General features: G+C 38.3%; 1 protein-coding gene across 4 annotated transcripts in view; it reads right to left on the bottom strand.

Annotated features, from left to right (window-relative positions):
- Positions 1-26,960, bottom strand: part of crebbpb (CREB binding lysine acetyltransferase b) — a 66,976-nt gene that overhangs the window by 28,408 nt on the left and 11,608 nt on the right. For all 4 annotated transcript variants that reach the window (XM_079631674.1, XM_079631671.1, XM_079631672.1 and 1 more), the window contains exon 2: positions 16,287-16,927. In XM_079631674.1, the coding sequence (XP_079487800.1) occupies positions 16,287-16,927 (641 nt within the window). The remainder of the gene's footprint in view (positions 1-16,286; positions 16,928-26,960) is intronic.

Genomic DNA, 26,960 nt, shown 5'->3' with positions numbered 1-26,960 from the left:
AGACAAGGGGAATTTTCTTCTCATGAAAACTTTAACTTGTGCCATTAACCATCATTTAATAAAAAATAAATAAAAAAAAGAACTGTTCAAGTAAATGAACATCTGCATTAGAACCAGAGTTATTTACACCACTTTTCCCAGCACGGTTCTGCAGCAGAGCGCCAGATCAGAGCGTGTGTAAACCAGCCCTTCCCCCACTGTCACTAATGCAGGCCTGCAGCCATTAGCGCCGCGCGCACACACACGCCACTGCTGAACGTGCCACGCTGAGGAACTCCCTCTCCTGAGCAACACACACATCTCTGCTGCCTGTCGCTCTCTTTCAGTCCAACACGCTTCGTGACGCCATTAAAATAGCAAGCCATAAATCCTCTTCCACATTAATCTGGCTTTTCTAACAAGCCGCAACTACAGGCAGCAATTTTATTGGTCATTTTGCTTTTCATTTTTTGCTTTTTACATCAACACAAAATTAAATTCTCATTGGGCCAAAGTCTCATTCCAGTTGCTGTCATTTTAAAAATGTACTTTGTTCTGATTGGCTGTCATTTTAAAATTTAATTTCCAGTGAGCGAGAACAGAATTATTTGACACCGACAAACTTAAAACAAAAACAATATGACCAAAATATTACAGATGTATAACAGGAATTTTTACTATTGATATTTTTTTTAATCGATAGAAATAATATACATGTTATAATGAAGTTTCTAAAATATTATTTATGTATATTGTGTTCCATCTCTGCTCTAAACTTTAAGACTTGCTGTCTCTATTAAACTAATTTCTTAATTATAAAACTGCATATGAAATGAATGACAAATGTGAGTAAAATACTACAAACTAGTAGCCTGGGAAAACCCAGACCACTCTCAGTTGTAACTATAGTTGTTTTTGGCGGCCTGTTTTAATTTTAGTTTTAGTCTAGTCTTTGTGTCAAGCTGTCATTTTAGTTTTTATTAGTTTTAGTCACATTCATACTCTTTTTAGTCTAGGTTTAGTCGACGAAAACTCTGAGCATTTTAGTCTAGGTTTAGTCGACGTAAACTAATGACATTTAGTCTAATTTTAGTCAATGAAAATAGTATTTTAGTCTCTTTTTAGTAATGCAATGCAGTTCTATTTAACCCATTTAATACTCGACTTGGCATTTTTTAAAATATATTTCTGTGTTTATTTGGCCGTTTAGGCGCGCAACTGAAGACAGGCTACTATGCGTGTGCGTGTTGCGCTTGAAGCGCGCGCAGCTTCCTATCCTATCAATAGAATTCAGTTCTCTTTCGCGACTTATTGGGCTTTTAATATTTATTTTCAATATAAAAAGCACATCCTGCTATTTTCTTTCTCATTCATTATAGTTTTGTTATTAATAACATTCAACAGTATGTATCGTAAACTGAGCTGCGACACGTTATAGGACATAATTGTCTCTGCGGCAAAAGTGAAAGTAGCCTATTACCAGCGGTTGAAATGTTTCGAAGTGTCTCTTTGCACAGCAAAGCACCCGTTTCAATAAAAGGATATATTAAAGGTTATATAGCCTACTTTTACATTTTCGCCGCTGTTCTAAAAGTTTTGTTTTGCCATTACCTTAAGCAAGCTGCAGCTGCTCGAATCCCAGTGCAAGGAGACTAACATTTGTCTCGTTTTGGTCAATGAAAATGAGGAGACATTTTAGCATAGTTTTTATTTTGTAAACCACTTTTAGTCTCGTTTTTATTCGTCAACAATATTGCATTATACATTTAGTTATAGTCATCGTCACATAACCAGCATTTACGTCTCGTCTCGTCTCGTTTTCGTCACGTGATAAAGGTTCGTTGACGACGATATTTAGTCATAATTTTCGTTGACGAAAGCAACACTAGTTGTAACTGAGTTAGGGTCTGGCAAAGCTCCATAGACAATTAATTTCCACAGGGGCGTCACCAACGGATGTCGGATAGATCTAAAACCAATCAGAGCGATGAATGACATGACGTATGCAGAGCGACGGAGAAACATCTCGAGACTCTCAGCAATTCTCTGTTTGTGTTGACGAAAATGACAATTTTAAATCGCTTGAAACAGACGCGATAGCTGATTCGAACGAGTGATGTTGTGATGTTCCACGGCGGCATCCATCTCTGTAATGTACAAAATCTGCGTCACCGTCTCTGCTCTGTCGTCATCGTGTAAAGCCCGCCCCAACGTTTCTGATTGGTGCCGCGATTTCGACGGATTGGAAATGGGTTTCAATGGGCTCTTTGCCAGACCCACTTGCAGAGCAAATCTAAATTTGCCGGAAGTGGTCTGGGTTTTCCCAGGCTAACAAACTAGGGTTGTGAAGGTGAGGATATTTTCCCACAGGTTAATCGTAATACCAGTATCACCGGCGGGGGCTTTTAAAACGGTAATTTAAAAATTAAAGTAAAATGCTCACGTCCACACTGACATTCATAATGGTGGGGAGTAGAGCAAGCGTTTTCAATTAATTCCTATGGAAGTTGGGCGTCCACTGGTATGAACTGTGGCGCGAACAGGACGATGCCGAGGGCCGTGGGAGAACGGCGCGAGGCCGGTTGCGTGATTGCTGATGAGCGAACACCTGCGCGACGCACCGCTCTCGTATCTCTCACGGAGGAACGTAAGCATAAAAGGAGGAGCGATGACAGGCCTGGATTTATGTGTTGTTTATGTTTTATTATGTGACAGCAGTCACCCATGAGGGGCTGCTGTCTTTTACTTTCGTTTTGTATTTGTTTTATTTTGTTATTAAATTCTTTAAATGTTCGCCAGTTCCCGTCTCCTTTTTCCCATAACATCTGAACTGCGGTACAAACTGAAAATGCTCACTCTGTTCTGCTTGCTCCACGTGAGTGGACACTGTTAAGAATACCCGTGCGGCCGTGTGCATTTTAGTTTTACTTTCAAATTAGCATTTGGCAACACAAACAAAACAACATGAATTATTCTGTATCCTACGGCTGGGCAATAAAACGATAACGATAATTATCGCGATATAATTTTTCTCGATAAAACGATATGAAGAGTTCGATAAAGGTTCGATAATGTTTTTGCGCCAAAAGCGGAACGAAACTCATTTGAACCGCGGCGCCACACGGACCGTTTATCCGCTCGGCTCAAAGTCCAAATGGCAGCGCAGCGCGAGCTCACTAGAGCCGACGCGTTTACTCTGATCGGTCTCGGTCACGAGATCCAGTGAGAAGCGCTTGAATTCAGCGAAGAACACAAATGTCTCAGTGATTTAAACCAGTTTAAAGGCAGATGAAACCGCGCTGACGAACAGGAGAAACACTGTGCGCAACGATACAGTCAGAAGGCTTTTCTGGCTACAAATTCCCATAATTTACCACGGATTTAACGTTACTGTAACGTTAGCCTAGTAATATTAACTGCACCATGAAATGTGGGATATATATATACATATTGAATTGTATTATATTATTAATGTAGACAATGTATTAAAGGACTAATGAAATATAATTACAGCATTTAATAATGTAGGGCTGCAACAACGAATCGATAAAATCGATAAAAATCGATTATTAAAATAGTTGGCAACGAATTTCGCGCGACACGGAGATGGAAAAAAAATTGTGCGTATATTCTGTGCTATTGTTAAGCCCCACAAAAGGGACAAAAACATAAAGCATCATAAAGTTGTCGTACACTATATTATAAGTGTTCTGAAGCCATTATATAGTATAATGTGAGATATAAATTAATATTTAAGTCATTAAATTCAAGATCACGTACACTTTTCCCTCCGCTGCGGCTGTCAGTCATTCTCCATCCAGCATCAAACAGCGTCGCGTTCGACAGTCAACACAATGAAAAACTCTCTCCAAGATGATTCAATGTTACTATAATTATACTTGATCTGTAGATAAAGGTCTATGGTTTTGCATTAAACAACTTTATCTTGCTGGACTTTATTGCTGCATCATGTTACTTTCTACCGGGTCTCTCACAACACTGGAGTCAGAGCACTATAATTGTTCTTCACGCGCACAGTAACTGACATTTAAAACTGTTAAAAGAAAATGCTCAATAAACTATTGCATAGATAGATAGATACTGTATAATACACTACGCATCAATATGTCTTTCCTTTGTGATTTTAACTTTTCAATGCGCAGTGGACTCGAAGCGCTACGCGCTGTGACTCGTGTTGCTGCAAGCGCATCATTCTGCGCTCGCGATGCGCATAAGCGCTTTGTGCCGCACTGTATTGGAGCCTTTCATATCATAATACAGTGACGCAATGAACGATTATTAATAGCCTTTCTAGTTCTGTACTATCCATCATGTTGCTGCCTCATTAAACCGATGTGCTATACATTTAAAACATGTCTCAATTTTATAGTAGGCTATAAAATAATTAATCTTTTTGATTTTTGTTATCTTGTTTTTCATGAATGCATTTTACAACAATACAAAGAGCAATGTGTAACGTTTTACCAAATTTAGTGTTACACTTATTCTCATATTTGTTCCTCACTAAATGTTTTTTCATGTTCAGATTTAATACAATTATTGTGCACTTGTGATTTTTCTAGACTAAATTGTATGCTTAATTATCCACTATTCTAGTTTATAATAGCATTTATGGTCTTTTTTTTGTTTTGTTTTATAAAGTTGTCTGTATTAAGTAGATTGTGTTTAATACACAAAATAGTGATTATCAGTTCAACACACATAGTTATAGAAATTCTACTTGATTTTAAAAAAAAACTGCCCTGGTATCAGATTGGTATCGGTATCGATCGATACTCAGAATTTTTGGTATCGGATCGGATCGGTTCTGAAAAAATGGTATCGGTGCATCCCTATCAAGGAGCGACCTGTTTGTGCACTTTCTGAAGATTTTTTTGCACTGTGAATTTGCACTGTCAGTTCTGTTTTTGAATAAAGGGTTGGGAATGAATGCTTTTTTAAATTTTATTTTTATCCGATTAATCGAAAAAATAATCGACAGATTAATCGATTATTAAAATAATCGTTAGTTGCAGCCCTATAATAATGTATTATTTAGGCTACTGTTTTCATACAAATGCCATATAAACCTAGTGTTGTCACGGTACCAAAATTTCAGTATTCGGTGCCGATACCTGTGAAAATCCACGGTTCTCGGTACCAATTTCGGTACCAAAGCTAATTTAGATTAAATTTGCATATATTAAAGTGTATATCCATTTGTTAGATAACATTAGATAAAATGACCTAACAATAGTTATACACTGAAGCAATTATTCTCCTTGGGGTAATTCAAAAAATGTAGCCTACTAATACATTTTTAAAATCAAAAGTTTTATCTGTTCATGAACAATCAAGTGTTTGTATTAAATAACATTCACATACATACATCAATGTTGTAAAAATATATTGTTCACTCAATGTGTTGATGTTAGATAAGGCATTAAGTAATGTTAATGAATGGTGTCTTATTGTAGTGTTACCAACTAAACAGGAGATAAAACGTGTTTTATTTGACTGTCCTTTTATTTAATCCAAAACTGCGTTCATATTTAAAAGGCCTTTTAAACTAGATACAATAAATTCAGTGAGATGCACTTCAATGCATCTCAACAGGTCATGTGACAAAAACCAGCGGCCTTTCCGTAACAACATGGAAAGCTCGGCCGAACAGCTGTACAGGGCGGCTTTTTATTTCTCATCTCAATGAATATATCTAGTAGTAAAGCTAATACAAGGGCTAGAGATCAATTAATTATTTGATGATACTTCCGCATCATCATGGAGAGCGCAGTTTGCACCGCTTTCTCCTTTCCACAAGCGCGTGCTCTCCCGTTGCGTCTGCCGTTGCTATGCAACCATGAACAGAGGCGCGCCTGGAAAACGAATTTGCACGCGCAAAAAACGCGCTATGTGAACCTCTTTCCTCCTTTCTTGTCAACAAGTGGATTCAGAGCCACCGCATTAGTAGCGCCGCCGATCGTCATGTCTCAGTGTGTTTATGAAGAGAACGCAACTGTGCACCTTTCGGACAGCGCGTCAAGAACCGGATTAACCCGATACTTCGGTACTACCGGTACTTAAGAAAAGCTGGTCCCGTTACCATTTAATTTTTTTAGTACCGAAATGGTACCGAAGTACCGGGTCTTTTGACAACACTATATAAACCATTAGGTTACATTATGCCATGATGGTGAGGTGCTGTAGGCTATGCCCGGTTTTATCTGTGGTTGGTTATGATCTAAATGCATGATGCTGGATGACCAATGGTTCATTTGAATAAAATTCAAACAGTCAGAATATTAAATTTTACCAAATAAAAATAAGGTGGTTACTTTTTTTTTTTAACAGATGTTACTGTTTTTGTTAATGAACAAATTTAACATAGTAAATCTGCATCCTAACTCAAGCTAATACTACTGTCAACTCACTGTCAGATATGCATTTCGAGACAAAACATGTAATATTAATATTGCAGCCTGCACTTCAAACTGTGCTGAAGATATGTGCCATCAAAGTCAGGCAACACAAACCTGTTTCAAGACTTTAAACAATAGTCTTGTTCATTAGCAAATTAATTTTCCAATAAAGATATTTATTTTGTTAAGGAAAAATGACATTTATGTTTGAATGTTCTACCTTAGATTTGTGAATGTTCTCCTGTTTGGCAAGCGTTTGTCATGATATGTTCTGACAATAAAGAGTAGTGTAAAACTAACACTCTGCTTTCTACAACTTTCACTTAGGAGCAAAAATCTGTCTTTAAACTTGAAAGAAATAAAGATTTGACATTTATCGTGATAATTATCGATATCGACTGATATAAAACAAATGATCGTGATAATTTTTTTGGCCATATCGCCCAGCCCTACTGTATCCTTTATCACAAACTCTCTCGGCATCAAGCTTTTAAAAAGAATAGCGAGGATTCACCACCCTGGGTCACATGACCATAAAAGATGCTTCCTTGAAGTGACCAACACATGTACCCTTCTCTAACGAACTTGAAGGAATTCAGGTATTCACCTTCGTTTGGAACTCCCCCATCACAAAGGCCTTGTCCCAAATGGCCCTGGCGGTCTTCCTACCAGTCCGCACTTTTGCAACGTAATGCCATTTTTAATGTCGGGAAGAAGTCTGCAGCGAAGCTCGATTCAGTGGGCATCAAGGGCGAATATCAACTTTAAAGGTGGGTGCTCATGAGACAAATGGGACATCCTTCAGTCTCTTGGACTTCACGATCACAGACACACGGTGGCCATGGCAAGTCAACAAGACCGAAAGAGCAAATGAAGTGGCCCATTTGGGACAGGACCAAATGACGTTCCCTTCCCAAAGTGCACTTCAAGAGCGCAAAAACACATATGGAATTTGCCCAATGACTGAAGATCGAAGATCAAGAATAATTACGAGGTTATATTTATTATTAAAAATGAAAAATGGATGAATCGTTCACAATAAGATCAATGAAATGCATTTAAAAAAAGATAGGGTAAATATTTCATGCTGACTATAATGCAACCAAGTCACAACATTACTAGTGATGCTCCGATTGATCGGCCGCCGATCATGATCGGTTGATATTGGCTAAAAATAGCTTGATCGGCGAACCCCAAAAGCGCAGAAAAAAAAACCGATCACGCGACGTGTAAATTACTTGCGCAACTTTTTTCCACCTGCATGCATGGCACTCGGAGCTTGCCAGTGGCAACATGAGTTCTCCTTCTCCCGTCTGAAAGTTTTTTTAAAGTGTCCGACAAAAATTAGTCATTTGCAATGTATGTCGTGCTGAAATCCCTCGAGGTGGAAGCCACCAACGGCATTTTAACACCACTAACATGATTAGGCATCCTCGAACGGATTTTTATCCGAGGTCTTAAACTTCATTAAGTCAGGTCTAAAAAAGGTTTTACCCTTGTTCATTTCCAGAAACGTTGGCCGCAGAAAGTCATTACAAAGTAGCAAAAAAGTAGTCGTAGCCTACAAAGCGGAGCTGTAGAGCAGGGGTCTTTTTTGACTCATTCTTTTTATAAAAAAAATTATTTAAAGGCTGAAATATGTGAGGTTTATCTTTTTATAAAACCTTTTTTTGTCAAAACTTTAATTGCACTTGTACATGTTAGTAGATAACATGTTGCAAGACACTCTTTTAAAGGACAAATTCGGTTTACACTTAAAGCCCTGTTTACAGATCGTTTCTAATTAAATAGAACGGTTAAGATTGAAATTTGGACATTTAAATTTTCACAGAGAATTTTCGTTTTCTGTGGTAGCACCCCCCCACCTCCACAACGGCTGCATAGGTGCACTGGAACAATCCTTCCTAAAACGCATTAAACTTTAGTTTACAAAGACGTGAAACTCACCGGGTGGTCAGGGGTGTTCACTGATATGCTCTAGGGCTGGGCGATATGTAAAAAATATTTAATCGATAATCGCCTTAAAAAATATCGCGATATCCGATAATATCGTCTACCCAAGCCCCGCCCCCAACACGCCCCGCCGGAGACAACGCTTTACCGACATACACCGTTAAAAAGACATGTTGAGTTTGGCTACACTTTATCTAATGATAGCCTGCGATTTAATTAGTTTAATTGAATGATTGAAACGTTAAAGGTTTTACTTTGGTTAGTTTGAGCTTTAACGAGCATAAAACATTAGCTTTGCTGTTATTTTAGTGTTGCTAATAATTTCCACACTGTTTTATCGCATGTGTTTGAAACGGATTTCGTTTCGCGAGGAGAAATGTTAAATATAACTGAACTGAACAGAAGACAATTTGGTGATTGTAATGGCGAATGCATGTTGATGTTATAGGAAGGTGTCTTGTCTATTTGTTTTTAATAAGGTCCGATGTTTCTTTCTTTTTTGGCGGTAGGCTACGCATACCTATCGCCTGATTTAATGATGATCAGTTTAATTTCCTAATATGTAGCGCTGTTTTTAAACTTGTATTTAAACTATAGCCTATATTTATTATTTGTCTAAAATTAGGAATTAAAAGCTAATTTTTTCGTTCTGCATGAGCAAAAACGTTTTTCCCCCTCCTCCTTTTTGGTCTTAGAGGTTCCAAGTTCACCTTAAGCAGTTTATGAAATAAAAATGATAGCTTTATTTATTTAGAGACAGAAGTCATTAAAAGTTATATTTGGATATTATTTAGTTTCTTTTGTTATTTATTTTTATTTAAAGCAAAGTAGGCTATAACTAGGGATGGGAATTGATAAGAATTTAACGATTCCGATTCCATTATCGATATTGCTTATCGATCCGATTCCTTATCGATTCTCTTATCGATTCTTATTGGGGTGAGGAATTAAGTACAAATTTGTTTGTATTAACTCGCTTTAATATCTGATCAAATTGATAATTTTCACATTCATTGGTCCGGACAAAAAATAAAAATAAAACTGCCATTTATGTGCCATAAAAAATAAAAACACAGACTGAAAACAGTTAAGGAAGAGCTTGTGCCTTTTGGAATATTAACAGTGCTCATTTTGATTAGGCTATTGAGTTACTAAAACAAACTTTGTCAAATAATACACAGGTTTTCTTCACATTTTGAACGTTTTTGTTTCCATTTGTTTAATTTCAAGATCTGATGTGACTTAGCCATTGCAGTTTTTACAGCTACAAAGCTGGGAGCACTAAATGATATTCAGTCACATTATACACGCTTCTAACATTAAATAAAGCACATAAATAGTACCTGATATTATCATTGCCACACTTTGAGATTGTTGTTCCATCGCGACGTCGCAATAAAATAGGATCTGTTTCAAATAGAATCGTTGCGTGTCGCGGCTGGTTAAACTTTGATTAACATGGAAAATTATACTTTTTATCACGTGTCGCACCGTCGCGTCGCATGTAGTTAGGACGCGGTCAGAGCGCTTCTGGCTCGATGCCATGTTTTCTCATAGTGTTTGCTACATTCTGAACCAAAACAACGCAGCACGTGTGTAACGTCGTGTCACATTTGAACGAACGGAACCGATAAGCGGAATCGTTAAGCAGGCATGCTAACGGTTCAAAGGAATCGATTCACTGCGCACCGGTTCTGAAGAAGAACCGGTTCTCGGTTCCCATCCCTAGCTATAACGCTTCCAATAGGCTATAGCCTGTAACGGAGCTGCCAACATTGTAAACTCCGAACGCGTGCATGAGAGATTAGAATCAACGAAATTTCTACATCCATTTACAATATAACCTCATTTTAATTTTAATTACAATGGTCATGTTTGTAGGCTATATCTGAATTAACAGGATAGTTTATTTTTTTTTCGTATGCAGAACAAAATTGTATAAAAACGAATAGCATATGAATAAAATAAAAATAATTAAAAAAAAATTTTTTAACAAAATTACGAAAGAAAGGATAAAGGATGGACCGGGAACGCATCTCAAGGTCCCGGCTACACACACTCATGTTGCCGTTAGAGCAGTCAGCACCGAAAAACGGGCATATAAAATGTTAGTTAAAGTTACAAAAGTTCAGTGAGTTATTTTCTTTTTCCTTTGTTTTTTTGATCATCATTAATGGTGGCAGCGAGTATTTTTCTTTCTCAACTGAAGACAAAATCGACTGTTTACGGGGATATTAGAACTTGAAAAAATGTGTCTACTGACGTCTTTCTGTGGTTGAAAAATATTTTTTCTGTTTATTCATGTTTATTTGATTCTATAAATTAACTAAGGATAATTGTGAGATATAATTATGTGTGTGTATGTGTCCGTGGACTATGTGAGAGGTGGCTCGTTGTTTGAGTGCGCACCTCAGAACACATCGCGCGTGCAGAAGTGTTCATTCGTCTTGCGCTTAACGAATTCTATCAAGAAGAATCGATTTTGTATTCCTAATCCTACCTAGCCTATAAAAAATATTTCATTCATATTATTGCATGTGAATAAATATGTCTATAGGGCTATGTGAAATATAGGCTATGTCATTTTTTTAATATATAGACGATTATCGTCTAGAAACGAATGTTATAATCGACATCGCGATACTTGGGAGACATCGTCGATATACGATAATATCGTCATATCGCCCAGCCCTAATATGCTCACACAAAAATCGCTGCAAAAGATGCTTTCCAACAGGTTTTATCGTAGTTTTTGTAATACCGTACCTCACAGCACATCCAAAACAGGGCAATGGAGTTGGACAAAAACTACGATAAAACCTGTTGGAAAGCATCTTTTGCAGCGATTTTTGTGTGAGCATATCAGTGAACACCCCTGACCACTCTGTGAGTTTCAGTGGGAAACTGGAGGTGGGGGGGGGGGTGCTACCACAGAAGCCAAAAATTATTGGGCCAGCAGTAGGCTATGTGTCCAAATTTCAATCTTAACCATTTAATCAGAAACGATCTGAAAACAGGGCTTTAAGTGTAAAATACCGAACTTGTCCTTTAAAATCTAGCCATAATTTTTTGAGTTATTATTTTAATGCTTATGTAAACAAAAAGTGCATATTGATGCTAATTTTATTTGTTATTTACTGGTTAATGCATTTCAATCTTTATGGTCTTAAAACGGTCTTAAATTTGACTTACAAAAGGTCTTTCATGAATTTCTTTCTGATAAACAACCTACTGGTTTTGAGATGTTTTGCATAAAGTTGTTCCAGAAAGAAATAGTTCTTGCTTCATAGTTAGTTTCATTTCTACAAATGGTACAATCTCTGCTAGATTATAGATAAAAAGATTCCCATTCCCCTGCCATTCTGTGATCGGCCCCAAAAATGCTGATCGGAGCATCTCTAGACATTACCGATGCTCATGTGTAAATAAATAGCATAAATCACTTCTGCCTACTAACAGCCATTCAAATATACCCACCGCAATATAAACAGAATAGCAAAATCTCACATTTCATCCATCGCACAGTACATATACAACTCAGTCCTAGCATTTAGTTATATTTAAATTATTCAAAGTTATTAAACTGTTCTAGATTTATTCAATTAGACTTTTTGATGCTTAACAAAACAGAACCTAGAAAAAACTAAATGAAAAGCCAGAATTTGTGAAAACCATAAAACAGACTTTCTATGAATAGCTTTAGGACACAAGCAAGAGCTTAGTACACTGTACACACATACTATACTGTACCACTACACTGGACACAAGCCCTGACACTCTGATCTCACACACTTCACCTGCACTTGTGACTCTCATAATCTGTGTGCAATGCAAACACACGCCACACTGCCGACAGCACATCTATTCACCTCTGAACAAACAGCAGATATGGAAACCGAAACACTCCGGCAGCCTGTGTGAAGTCATTCACAATGTTTCATTTGCCAACTCCATCGATTGACTGATTTCTCAATATGAACCCAACACAAGTGCTTGATGAGCGCTCACTTGTGAGAAAATCACATTGCGAGTAGCAGACTTGTTTCCGATTGGTTTCCTGTAAAACCACAACAGTCAAACACATGCAATAGCCACAGCTACCATTCTGTGCAAAGTTTTCTTTAAAGGTGTGGTTGATTATGATTCATTTATGATCGTTTTTACTTTAGTTAGTGTGTAATGTTGCTGTTTGAGCATAAGAATCATCTGCAGTTACAACGCTCAAAGTTCAAAAACAGACAGAGCGCAATAGAATAGGAGCCCAATAATTCTGACTAAAATATACATTTTGCTCAAATATTTTTTGTTGAACAATAAATGTGCCATATGTAGAATTTTAAACCTAAAAAGTAAGTGTATTTTTATCATAGCAGTAACTGTAACGAATGTAATGTTTTAATTAGAATGTCATTTGATTTCAAACCATTTTTGCACATAATATAGCCAACTATTTGTAACAAATTGTCTTTAACAATATTTAAAATGTATGAGTTAGGCTAGTAGTTTTTGGTGTCATAACCTTATTTATTTAGGTTACATGGCACAAAAACAACTAAAACTTATTTTATAAACCTATTTTATTTTATTTATTACTTTTATGTGTTGGGGCCAGTTAAAATTTGAAAGGGAGATATTTGCTTTTAAAGAAATCGTTTTTTAAAGACTACAACAAACGGCTGGTAGTGACTACACGACATTCCTCCCGGGTTAGTGACATCACCAACATTCAAATTTACATAAAACCCGCCCCCGGAACACGCAGTGCATGTTGAGCAGAGGAAGAGTTGTTGTAGTCGAGCACATTTGTGAGTCTGCTCAAGCGGTCACATCTGTCTTTTCACATGCAATACAGTACGTAACACAAATGCAATAGCATGTGACTCAGTAGGCATCTTACAACAGTTCCCACACGAGCGATTTATAGATTATCATGACAGAATATGGTAATCAAAGACTTGAAGATAGTTAACTCCACATCAGCAACATAAATTCATCAACTAACCATTCAGAGACATCCTGTTGCATTCTACATGTTGTCACTTCTTCTTGAGTAGGGGTGTCACGATTCTTCAAATCCTCGATTCGATTAAATTTTCGATTCTAAGGTCACAGTTCGATTCGATTCTCGGTTTTTACTTTTTTTTTTTTTTTTAAAGCACAGGTTGCTATGCCATTTTTAGACCAAATGTCAAATTTAAAACTTTTATTAAGAACACAATGTAACAATAACTTATATCTTCAGTCAATTGGAAACTTAAGCAAAATAACCTGCGATAGTTTCTCCTTTGTAACCCCTTCTTCACAGAAGATGACATTCAAGTTCACAACAAAACAAACAAACAAACAGTTTAACAGATAAATCTATGCGTCGCGCAGAGCCACGTCTTTAAAATTCTAACACTTTATTCTCTGTGTACACACACACACACACACACACACACACCAGCGGCGCCATTCGGCGTCTGTCCGCGGCGCCCAGCAACGGCTCAGGACCTTGTTCAAAATTAATCCTGCCGCGCCACAGAACGCCATTTACATAGTTTTATATAAAATTTATTTTAAATTAATACATTTTATATACATTTATTTGTCTCGTGACTTCACACTGTGCTGCAATATAGGCCTACGTGTTTTACATTAATTTACAGAAATCAGCTGGTTGAATGAAAATTGCTGATGTTATCGGATTCTCAGGATACATTCAGTTAACGGACGCTCTCTGAGATAAAGTGCTTCAGACTGCAGACTAAGCAACGCATTTAATTGTAGAGTAGCCTCATAACATAGACATGATCTTAATTCCATAATGTCCTTAAACATAATATTGCAGGTCATAAACTGAGAAAGTGCGCGCGTCCGGTGTGCGATACCTCGAGTTGTCAAAGACGCAGCGCTTCTCGTCCGGTGTCAATACATCGAGTTGTCAAAGACGCAGCGCTTCTCGTCCGGTGTGTGCAATACATCGAGTTGTCAAAGACGCAGCGCTTCTCGTCCGGTGTGTGCGATACATCGAGTTGTCAAAGACGCAGCGCTTCTCGTCCGGTGTGTGCGATACATCGAGTTGTCAAAGACGCAGCGCTTCTCGTCCGGTGTGTGCGATAGCCTACATCGAGTTGTCAAAGACGCAGCGCTTCTCGTCCGGTGTGTGCGATACCTCGAGTTGTCATAGACGCGGCGCTTCTCGTCGGGTGTGCGGCCCCCAGAGGAGGTTGACTCGCAGCATTTCAACACGCGTGTTTTTTTCCGCTTGACAAGCCGACCGAACGTGACATGGGGGCGTGGCAACATCGACGATTCCATTTTTTAATTCGATGATCGAGATTGTGACTTAATTTCGATCGTCTCTCCATCATTGTCCGACTCCAGTTTAAACATAAAAGGCAGAACAGTTTCTGTCATTTTAGTGCATGTCTGCGTGAGGTAATCGGAGCTGCTCACACACACATAGGGATGGGTATCGTTAAGGTTTTAACGGTATTACTACTCTTACAGATACTGCTTATCAATCCGGTACTTTAACGGTATTCCCTGGTGCCACCAAACAAGCGAACTGAGGGTGCTTTCACATCTGTAGTTCGGTTCATTTGGTCCGGACCAAGGGCGAAAAATTATACTTTGTAGCATTTTTCAGGCGTTTTGGTTCCTTTTCACACCACACTGATTGCTCTGGTCCGAATCAGTTGATGAAACAAACCAAAATGCAGTCACATGTCAACATCCATAACACTCGTTGACCTGATGTGAACGTATTTCCATAACTGCACTTCGATTGGTCAGAATCAACATGCAGGAAAATTCCAAAAGAACTCCCGGAAGTAGCTAAACAAACGAGGAAAATCCGGCAGACAACACGCCGCTTTTTACTATGGAGAGACGACTGGCAGCGTGGGCTGATTGTATCCCTGGTCATAGTTTATTATATAGTTTGTCTACAACACTTTAGGCAAACAATAACATTTGAGAATGAAGGACAGGACCCTAAAAAGGACAGGATGCTCACGCATATCGCTTTTTTCTCGGTTTGTCATCAATGTTCGGTACAGGCATCTGAACCACTTCTCGCAGCAGATCTTAATTTTTGTGTGTGACGGAGGGATTCCTCCCTGTTTTGAGTCCTTTACACATTTTATAAGCTCTTCACGAGTTCTCCGCTGGTCAAAATACTATCATATGTCGCTACGCACATACAACAAGCTCATTTAGTCCAGGGCACAGCATTGTTTTGGATGTTTGGTAGCCTAAGTTCTGTCATAAAATATACTTAATAAAAGCCGAACCAATCAGGTTGTGAACATTTCTCTGCCTTTAGGTTCTTTAGCGGACCAGGACTAACAGTTTTTTTTATTTTTGTCCGAACCGAGCAAACTGAACTACAAGAGTGAACACACCCCTAAATGAACGTCAGTGTTAGTTCAATTAATTTGACTAGTTTAGGTGTCTTTATTTGTTTGAATGTGTAAGAGCCACAACACACATTTGGGATTGCACAAATGTCAAAACAGAGAACCAATGGCGCTTTCGCGATCTTAACGCACATTTTAATTAATTAAGACATATCTCTATAATGCAACTGTCCGTTGTAAACAGCATGCCACAAATGCTGTCCATACACCTCAAGTTGAAAATAACCCAGCATTTCCTTTCATTTTAAAGGCTTGAGTTTGATAATTGATAGGAAAATGACAAAACAACCAAGCAAATTATCATACTACAAGCAGAAAACCTTCCAACATGATACTTAAATCAAAGTAACACAAACAGCACTCAACCATTTGAGGAGGAAATTATAGGTTGAAACTGAAACTTCACGTATACGAAGCTGGTCGAAACCGAAACAATTCTTTTTTTTGTATTCCTGTTAGCTTGTTAAATCATTCAAACCCAACCATGCTGAACAATTAAACAAAAGCTGAAAAATAGCAATGGGTGACTTACCTTGTTCATGTTTCCCGCTTGCTGGGGATTCATGGCATTGTGTGCCCCCATCTGTGGTGAACCCTGGGTAAGCGCCTCCGCCAATACGCTGCCAGAAACGCTGCCCCCCGGCCCGCCACCTGCTCCCACCGGTGTTCCCTGCATACCCTGACTCTGGTACTGCATACCCGGAGCTGCCCTGCCTCTTCCGGCCTGCCCCATCACGCCATTCATCATCTGCCCCTGCTGAGCCATGTTCTGCCCCATGAGTCCATGAGCCTGGTTGTTATTGTTCATCATGGCCTGGTTGAAACCAGCATTGAGGCCCATACCCGGACTATTGTTGCCCTGACCGGTAGGGGTGCCGACTTGCTTGGGAGGTTGGGTCTGGTGACCGGGTGAGCCCTGGCCCATGGGACTCTTCCCCAAGGCACCCAGTTGTCCACCCATTCCAGACTGAGGACTGAGGTTTCCAGCCAGAACAGAGCCGCTCCCCGCCTGCAGGAGCTGAGACAGTTGCCTGTGCTTGGCAGCAGCATCCGGGATAGTGCCCCCCATCCGGCCTCCATCTCCATTAGAGGGCATGGACATCAGCCCCAGGTCTCCGTTGGGTATCAGCTCATCTGGAAGATCGTTTTCCAAGTCGAACAAGGACACGAAGTCTAAGAAAAGAGGAAAAAGATGGTATTAGCGCAGGTCATCTCATTACATGCAACTCAACAGATATTTCAGATTGGTCAATTAAACTCAACTCACAAAAATGTCTAATAAATGTCCCATGTAAATGAATATTGTACTTTTTCCGTTGTAAATTTTCCTGTGCTCATATCATTATGAATGGCAATATACATGTATACGTATTTGTAACTTTTCACTGACTGTTTTGACTCCTGTTAACAATGAAAACAAAGTTTTGACTAATAAAGGTCACCGTTTTTCACACATACACTCAACTTTATGCTTTGAAAACTGTGTGAGGAAGTTAACGCTGTTGTAATGTCTCCTTATTCTCAGCAGGGAGTGCTCAGAATCATGGCTAAAAATAAGAATCACTCCAGCCGCTCATCTGTTACCCCTCGTACCCCCCTAGTCTTCAACAGCTGCTTGTCAGTCTGGTCTACCTCCTCACCACTGAGACCAGCACAGCCAGTCGTGTGCTTGTGTTTTAAAGTTTGAAAAAATTAAGTAAAAAATAGACTATAATTGCAATCAAGCACTAAATAAACAGGCATAAAATGATAATGTACTGTAAAATACACTGAATTAAATGCACAATGTGCATACTGATAAAACTGTGTAATTTGATTGCACTGTAAGCTGCTTTAGATAAAATCACCCGTCAAACGCATAATATAAATTAAACTACAAATACAAGATTAGAAAAATGATACCACATGTCCAGCTCAACAAATTTCAACAAGACATTATCTCACTTAAAAACATTTGAATGAAGAACAGAAGTGAACACAAAGTATGTGTATTTAGGCGTGTATTTTTGTCATTTTTATTCGTGACATGAGACACTTAGAAAAATCTGAATGGGTACAAAGACCAAACCTTTAAAAGTTGGCGCAGATCATGAAGCTCTTCAATATGGTAACTGTGACAACACTGAAGTATCTACATTTTTTCACACAGAAATACAATAGTCCTCAAAAATGCTCTCAGCATACAAAACCTGGGATGACGTACCTGAAACAATCATGCTTTATAAAGCACATCCCACAAAATATGAAGCTAGGGCTGTCGCGATAACCGCAATATTGTAGTACCGCGCTACTGACAAGCCAATCGCAGAGGAATGCAAGTAACCATAGCAACCGCGATATTCGCGTTTTCTTTTTTTTACAAGGCTATACCCTTCTTGTTTTGAACTTCGTGCATGTGTATTGAATGTTAAATAAGTAAATAATGATAACAAGACTGTTGATCATGGTGATTTGTACAGAGGCTTCGTGGATTTGCACTTAAGTAGGGCCCTATAATTTCCAATCATGGAATCACGGAATTGGCACATTAACACGGAATCTAGTGTTAACGCAGAATTTTACATATTTGGAATGAATTTCTGTTTTTGTGAGGGAGGAGAACATATGTCTGGGGAAAATGCAGACCGGGGGAAGCAAATCTGGGCGACAACCCCTCCCGTCATTTCTGATCGGGGATCGCTTCAGACGCTCATTCTGACAGGCTCTGACGTGCCAGGGCGCAAAGCGGCCATAGGCCCGGATCACACCTAACGCGTTTTTCAGGTTCGAAAACGCGAGGCACACAGCACTGCTAAAAAATACCTGATCACACCTGAAATAGCAGTTCGCTGCAGTTTTTATGTTGCTAAGCAACCACCGAGTCAGCTGTCAGTCTAATAGCGAGCGTGCACGCAAAAAAAACTTTGGTTTGTTGTCAAGTAAACTTAAAACTTTTACTTCTTTTAAGAAGTGTTTCCCGCTTCATTCAAATGAGCTTCGTTTGATCCATGGTGTTCCTCCGTTGTCACCGTTTGCCGGTTTCGCGTGACCCGCGTTAGTTTAGGTAGCGCACTGCCGCCAAGAGGTGGAATTCGAAACAGCAGCGCATCAAATACCGAATTGAACAAAATTATGATATTGTACCGTTTGAAATATAATATATACACCGGTATTTTTGCAGTACCGGTATACCGCGCATCCCTAATGCTAAGCTATGCTAAAAGTGCTACCGCCAGACCCGGAGATCGGCTGAATCGATTCGAAAACAGTAAAACTCAACAGTTGAACTCCATGGGAGTTGGAAAATGAGCCTTTTTCCCAAAAAAGTGGAGTGTTCCTTTAAGCCTAAACAGACAGTGAAGGAGAGGTCGCCTGAGCGCGTGTGGTTATCTGAATCTGTCTTTGAGGTCAAGTCATATTCGTGAAAAGCTTGTCGTGTCCAAGGAAAGCAAAATATTTGTCGTATCACTCTTTTAACATTTAAGGGTATTTACCATGAATGGCGTCAGCGACAGCACTGGTCAGCATTCCACAGCGTGAGGAAGCCACGGTAAAAAAATCAGCGAGTCACGCATTGAATCAATGCCATTGGTCTCTATTAAGTGAAGCATCAGCTTCAGCGTTACCCATGTGGCGCATTGCTGGTCAGCCATGAAAAGTGGAGCTCAAAGTTAAAAAATAATTAACACCTTGTTTCATTCCAGCTATCTTTTAATGAATCAGCGTTTTTTAAAATGTTCTTTGAATTAACGGTTTAAAGACAGTCCGTTGCCATAATGTTCTGCACGCTGAGTGACAGCCTTTCAATGCGCAGAGACGCTGTTTAGTTTCGGTTAGCCTACATGGATTACTGAAAATGTCCTTGTTTTTGTGCATGCTGACCACATCGTAACTTTTATTTATATAGCAACAAATAAATATAGGCTTAATAAATAAATGGCGATAATATAATAATATATATATATATGATGCTATGATGCTATAACACTTTATCAACAAAAAAAATATTTGAATAAAAAATATAGAATAAGATAACAGGTGTGTGTACATGTGGTTTGAAGGCGATCTTTAAAAATTCTGCTTATAAAACTTACTATCTAGTTTTTTAGTGAATAAAATCTTAAAGGGTCAGTTCACCCAAAAATAAAAAATCTGCCAACAAACACACACCCTCATGTCGTTCTAAACCCATAAGACTCATTCATCTTCAGAACACAAAGAGGTAAAGTTTTGGATTCATAGACTTAAAAAAAATTATATTGAATGGCTTCAAAAGACTACAGTAAGTCCACTTTTAAGATACTTTCATAATACGGCAAAGAAGTTGCCAGGATAATCTTCAAAAAAAAATGTTGTGTTCCCCTGAGTAAAGTCAGATTTGGAACAACATGAAGGTGTTGACAATTTCCATCTTTCTGGGTGAAATAAACCAACAAAATGTAATATTAGTCATCATATAAAGCAATACAAATCATACCAGTCAAATGTCTACAACAGGCCCTCATCTCCAAGTTGGCATAAAAGCACTGCGCCGTTGAATCCAGGCAGTCGCTCAGACGGGCCGATCTCCCCATTGCATCCTTCCCCAAATCAGTCATGCTTCAGCCGAGACATTAAACCATGCAGCGAGCCGTCTGCCTGAAGCTGGTGGAGGGCAGCGTTTACACGCTTGGCTGTGTTTGTATGTACACTAATGCAAACACGGCTGGAATAAAAGCGCACCCACGGCTGCCACACGCTCACAATAACGAGGGGGAACACCCAGCTGGCAAGCAACACACCCACTGCAACCATCTCAGACAACAGCAAACACCGAAAAAAAAGACCACAGAGACTTAACACAAACCCACAAATTAGCATGCATGCTAGCTAGGGCTGTGCTCAAAATATCGATACAGTGATACATCGTCATGAACTCCTGACGATGCGCGTATCAATACAGCAGCTGCTGTATTGATACTAGGGCTGCACGATATGAGGAAAAGCTGCGATGTGCGATAACATTGTTTAATATTGCGATGACGATATGACTTGCGATAAATGTGATTGTTAACTATACTGTTCCCATATCTTAGTGCTTTAATAGGTTCTTTGCGTGATAGGTCAAACGTTTATTACCTGCCTGGTTCAGAATACACGATTTTAGCGCGATTTTGGCACGATCCGTTGTATGGGTGTCGTGGAGATTCGTAATAACGACAACGGGCGTCGGGACGCAAGATTCGATCGTTTCATCTCGTATAGTGTGTCATAGTGGGCGACAACCTACGTCGCGTCTGCGATGCTTCACGACAGAAAGACTATAGCATGTTTAATTTTTAACGGTCCTCCACGACGGGTTGAATATGTGAGCGAGGCGAGACGTGAGTGAGTGCAACAGTGAGTGTGTGTGTGCGCCAGTGAGCGTGTGAGCGTATGTGTGTGCGTGCGTGCGTGAGTGAGTGAGTGAGTGAGCGAGTGAGTGAGTGAGCGAGGGACAGTGAGTGTGTGTGTTTGTGTGTCTGTGCATGCAAGTGAATGTTTGCGAGTGAATGTGTGTGTGTGACGGCACGCGATGACTGGTCGGAAAGCAACGTAGTCTGACATGTTTCTTGTCCACGACAAGATTTTAGGAGTCAAAAACGTGTAAGTTAGTGCTAATCTGAACCAGGCATTATTCATCGTGTCAGGCTGTCTGTTGCGATGTGTTCATCGCGGGAGTTCATATCGCGATGACGATGAAAATTCGATGTATCGTTCAGCCCTAATTGATACTGTTGTGCTTTTGAATGTAGCCAATTCAGGGCTCGAATTTCGGCGCGGGATTGCAGGCATTGCGAATAATTTTAATCAATCCCGCAGGTCTCCCACTTATAATGCGGGAAATTGCCGCAAACATTGATTCACTTTAGCATGTAGGTTTTATTAGTAAGTTAATGCACACAGATTATAAAATCAAATCAGTCATTTTAAAACTTTGTGCGAGACGCAGTTTCACAAACAGCATCAGTGTTCAACGGTGCTGCATTCTCTCTCGTCTGTCAAATGTGTTGCACAAGGCAAGCGCCAAGCGTGGTGCAGGCGGCGATACTACACTCTCACGTTTCGGAGTCGTGACATGACGGAATATTTACTTGTATAATCGGGCCAGCATTGCATAATGACAGGGTCTCCGCGGATCCTTAAAAAGTATTAAAAGGTCGTAAATTCGATTTTTAAAATTAAAGGCCATAAAAAGTCTTAGTCTTATTTTTACCTATGAAAGGTCTTAAATTTTAGAGGACACTTTGACTTAGACGTATCTAAATACTTTCCAAATGAAAACTATCTGATTAGCGTACGTATTTTTTTTTTGTATTCTATCTTTGTGGATTTGCTTGCTCACATGACAATTCGCGTCATTTACGGCAGCGTATAGCCTACGTCTGTCTCCTGCACGCGAGAGAGGAGAGGATAAGAGAACGAGTAAATGTCAGTTCAATAGTAAGTTCATTCTTTGTGCTTAGGATTGTCTATGAACTATGATGATATTGTAATCATGGTTTTAACTACGTACGAGGCACTGCGAGTGCGAGCTGACATCGCGTTTGTCTCTCATGCTTGCTTTCACGTGATGTGTCAGTGCAGTTATAGGTATGTCCCCAAATGAGTTTTTGTCTTATTATATTTATATATTATGTTGTTATATTAGAATATCACGAGCAAGAGTGCTGTTTTCCTGTGCACAATTGCAAATGTGGTATTTATTTTATACAACAGTTAAATTAACAATAAAGTTAACATTGTATGTTACTTTTTATATTGTCAAAATGGTTTATTTCCCCCTTTATTTCGCCGACGAGAATGTCATAATGAAACTGTAGTCCAACAGACAGCGATTCTTTTTTTTTTACTGAAATCCGCGTTTTGAACGAATCATTTGATTCAATGAATGAATCGGCCGTTTGAACAAATCGGTTGAATAAATGACTCCAACAACTCAAGACAGTGACTTACTGCCACCTACTGGCGGGTTTAGTTTCATATTTAAAGTACCCTTTAATTAAAATTTAAAAATTATAAATCATTTCATATTTAAATATTGAATAGCTTTATTTATGCAATTGCAAATTAAGTGTAAATATAGTAATGCCAGTTCGGATGCCGCTTCTGTGTCACCTCTGCACTGCAAGGATGGATTTTAATTTAATTATTTAATTTGACAGTGGTACGGTCTTATTCAAATAGAATTTAATTTGAATGTTAGAATTTGACATAAAAGATGATGCATACCTCTAAATACGTTTATACATAATTTCCATATTTAGGTGAAAATGCCCCTGGAAATCAAATTAAAATGGCAAACATTGCCCCTTAATAAATTTTTTATTTCTGTCACTGCTGTGAACTGACCACTGCATAGATAGAATATGTTAAATATGAATATCTTCGTGAGTCTGCTGTCAACAGCAGGCCTAAACCAGCCGTGGTACCAGTACAAAATCAGTAAAATATCATCTAATTATTATCAACAAAACTTATTGAGATATATTTTTGTTAATATTGCACACCCCTAATGTACGGTATTAATTTTGATTTCTTCAGGTCTTAAAAATGTCTTAAAGAGCCTTAAATTTGACTTTAAAAAAATGTGCAGATACCCTGCATGACTAAAGTTTACCATTTGCACTTCTTTTTATGTCTTACCAGTTTAAACATTCAAGGAATTTAAACTATTCAGTACTCGCGCGCTCGAGATGGTTTTCTCTGCATGCATACATAGAGTAAAGCCGCCTCACAAACACCTCGCGAGTAACAAAAGTTATTTTTCGCGGATTATATCGCTTTATCCGTGTTTTGTATCCATACATGTTTTGTATCCATATATTGTATGGTGAAGTTAAGCGAGACGTAATGTGAAGAAATGACTCTGTTTGGTTCCAACACTTATGTAAGACCAAATTGTTAAATACTAGGTGTTTAAAAGAGTTTGAAAAAAAACGAAGTTATATTTAAGTTGTTACAGGTTTTGCTTTTATGGAATATGTTTTAAGTTTTGTTTAGTCATTGAGCATTGTTGACACGCTTCAGTGTCACTATAATTGACATTATAATTGTTATTTCAGTTATTGAGGCAGAGACTTTAAAAGGAAAAGGGAGAGCCATTCTAAGCTTTTTGTGCCAATTGTTTTATTTCATTTAACTCATTGTTTTTTGACAAATGACAAAAACTAAATAGTTTTACAGTATAGTTTTTTTATATCACAACTGTTATAACACTGGTTATTCAATAAACAGATATTACTGTTATTAAACTCTGCTCAAAATAAATTTTTATTCCAATTTGATCCATATCGTGATACGTATCGTATCGTGGCTTTAGTATCGTGATGGGTATCGTATCGTGGCATTGTTGGTGATACACAGCCCTAATGCTAGCGGACACATGCATGTGTTGCCGTTCTCACACCAGCAGTCCACCGTACAGTAATCTGGCAACCACCCACAACTCTCTTGCATCACGGTTGCTGTTGCACGGACATCACTACTCGCATTACCTTCAGAAAAGGACTAGTTTTGTGTTATATATACTTCTCTGCGTGTGCACTTATAGTAGCATGTTAATCCAAAAACATGGGAAGAATTAGGAAGACAGGAAATAACGGATCTCTCCACGCCGAGCTGTGGAATTTCCTGATGCGAGTCTTAAGTTATGCTCTTAAGCAAAACGCTACTTTCTGCAACACAAAACATGCTGCTTCGCAAGAAATTGAACCGGAAAGCACGCTAGGCAAGTACATATTTAACAATTTTACATTTTCTGGAGACCAAGTGGTGCTTGCATGTGCAAACTCACCGCCACAATGCTATGAAGCTGTGGGTTGATGATGTCTCTACAAACCATCAATTCATAATTTCAATCTTGCATGTCAAAAGGTAAAGCATGCCATCTAATATCCGTCTAGTAGAAAGAACTAGTAAAGCATGAAATAAATCACACCAAAGCATGAAACAATTCAGTAAGATGCTTAAAAGATAATTTCACAAATTATTTCTGCATTTAAAACTCTCTCTCACACACACACACACACACACACACACACACACACACACACACACACACACACACACACACACACACACTAGTGGGCCTCAGCAAACTTTCAAGTGGGCTTGCAGGATGACTTAACATTTAATGAATATATTATTTAATGTTTAAATTCATTAATATTATAAATATGCGTATATAAAAAATATAACAAATTAAAATGCAAAAAAAAATAAAAAAAATAAACCCAGACGTAAACTGAAATATCTCTTATGGGCTTCAAATATTTTGTTGGATATTGTGTTGGACATTGAGACTAAAAGGTTGCGAGTCACTGCACTAAAATCCCAGCGAAACCGTGATATTCAGCAGACCGAAACCTCAACAGATCCCGCATGAAGACTTGCACGCGAAATGGGGATGAAAAGAAACTTCTGCTTTCCTCAAGACTGATGTAAATTTCCATCAAATTGATTATTAGCAGCCCAAATAGGAACACGCATAAAACACACATTTGAGATGCAGTCAAATCTCTATGAATAACTTGCAACAAGATCTCATTCAAAAGAGCATATTAAAATAAATATTAGGGTCAGTGTCATTAGCTACATCCCACAGCGATTCTTACAGTCAGCAGTTGAACAGCTCCAAAAATCACTATCAGTTCAAGTGTGTAAAACTGGACCATCTTTATCATAGAGATGATTATTACACGTCTTATGAAGACATTTTATGATAATAAATGATGCACTGGCATCATTTTTACTGATATGAAAATAAAGCTTCCATTTATGAATGACAATGCATTTTAGGTAATAATCAATTAAGTAATCATCAACATTCGCATAAAAACTGAATTGCACAAACATTTAAATTGCACACAAGGCAGTTTTTTATATCAACTTTTTGATAACAGAATTGTTTCTACTCCAACTTGTTGAAATATAAACATTAAATGGTGGCTGTAATTAAAAATTAAAATGTTCTCATGACCGATTTATTCAGACATACATTAAAATAGGGCTGGGCGATATGGCCAAAAAAAAATTTCACGATATTTTTTTTTATATCAGTCGATATCGATAATTATCGATAAATGTAAAATCTTTATTTATTTCAAGTTTAAAGACAGATTTGTACTCCTAAGTGAAAGCTGTAGAAACCAGAGCGTTGTGTTTTTAAACTACTCTTTATTGTCAGAACATATCATGACAAACACTTGCCAAACAGGTGAACATTTCACAAATCCGAGGTAGAACATTCAAATATTTGACACTTTTCCTTAACAAAATAAATATCTTTATTTCAGTAGTATTAGCTTGAGTTAGGATGCAGATTTACTTTATACAATTTATGTTCATTAACAAAAACAGTAAAATCTGTTAAAAAAAAAGTAACAACATTATTTTTATTTGGTAAAATGTAATATTCTTTAGTTTTATTAAAATTAACCATTGGTCATCCAGCATCATGCATTTAGATCATGATAACCACAGATAAAATTTAACTTTATGGTTTCTATTGTAACTTTATGGTTTCTATGTGAGAAACGTCACATATTGTGACGTTTCTATGGTATTTACGAAAACCAGTAGCCTAAATACATTATTAAAAACTGTAATTATATTCCATTAGTCCTTTAATACATTGTCTACATTAATAATATTATACAATTCAATATATATATATCCCACATTTCATGGTGCAGTTAATATTACTAGGCTAACGTTACAGTAACGTTAAATCCGTGGTAAATGATGGGAATGTGTAGACGGAAAAGCCTTCTGACTGTATCGTTGCGCACAGTGCTTCTCCTGTTCGTCAGCGCTGTTTCATCTGCCTTTAAACTGGTTTAAATCACTGAGACATTTGTGTTCCTCGCTGAATTCAAGCGCTCTCACTGGATCTAGTGACCGAGACCGATCCGAGTAAACGCGTCTGCTCTAGTGAACTCGCACTGCCGTTTGGACTTTGAGCCGAGCGGATAAACGGTCCGTGTGGCGCGCGCGGTTCAATTGAGATTCGTTCCGCTTTTGGCGCAAAACAAATTATCGAACATTTATCGAACTCTTGATATCGTTTTATCGAGAAAAATTATATCGCGATAATTATCGTTATCGTTTTATCGCCCAGCCCTACATTAAAATAACGAATGTTACAAGGCAAGTAAAAATATAATCAAGGTTTTTCCTGCATTGTATATATTTTGGCGGCCCCCAA

Source organism: Phoxinus phoxinus (genome assembly GCF_949152265.1).
Source record: "Phoxinus phoxinus genome assembly, chromosome: 1".
Taxonomy (NCBI): Eukaryota; Metazoa; Chordata; class Actinopteri; order Cypriniformes; family Leuciscidae; genus Phoxinus; species Phoxinus phoxinus.
This window is presented reverse-complemented; position numbering and strand designations above follow the sequence as displayed.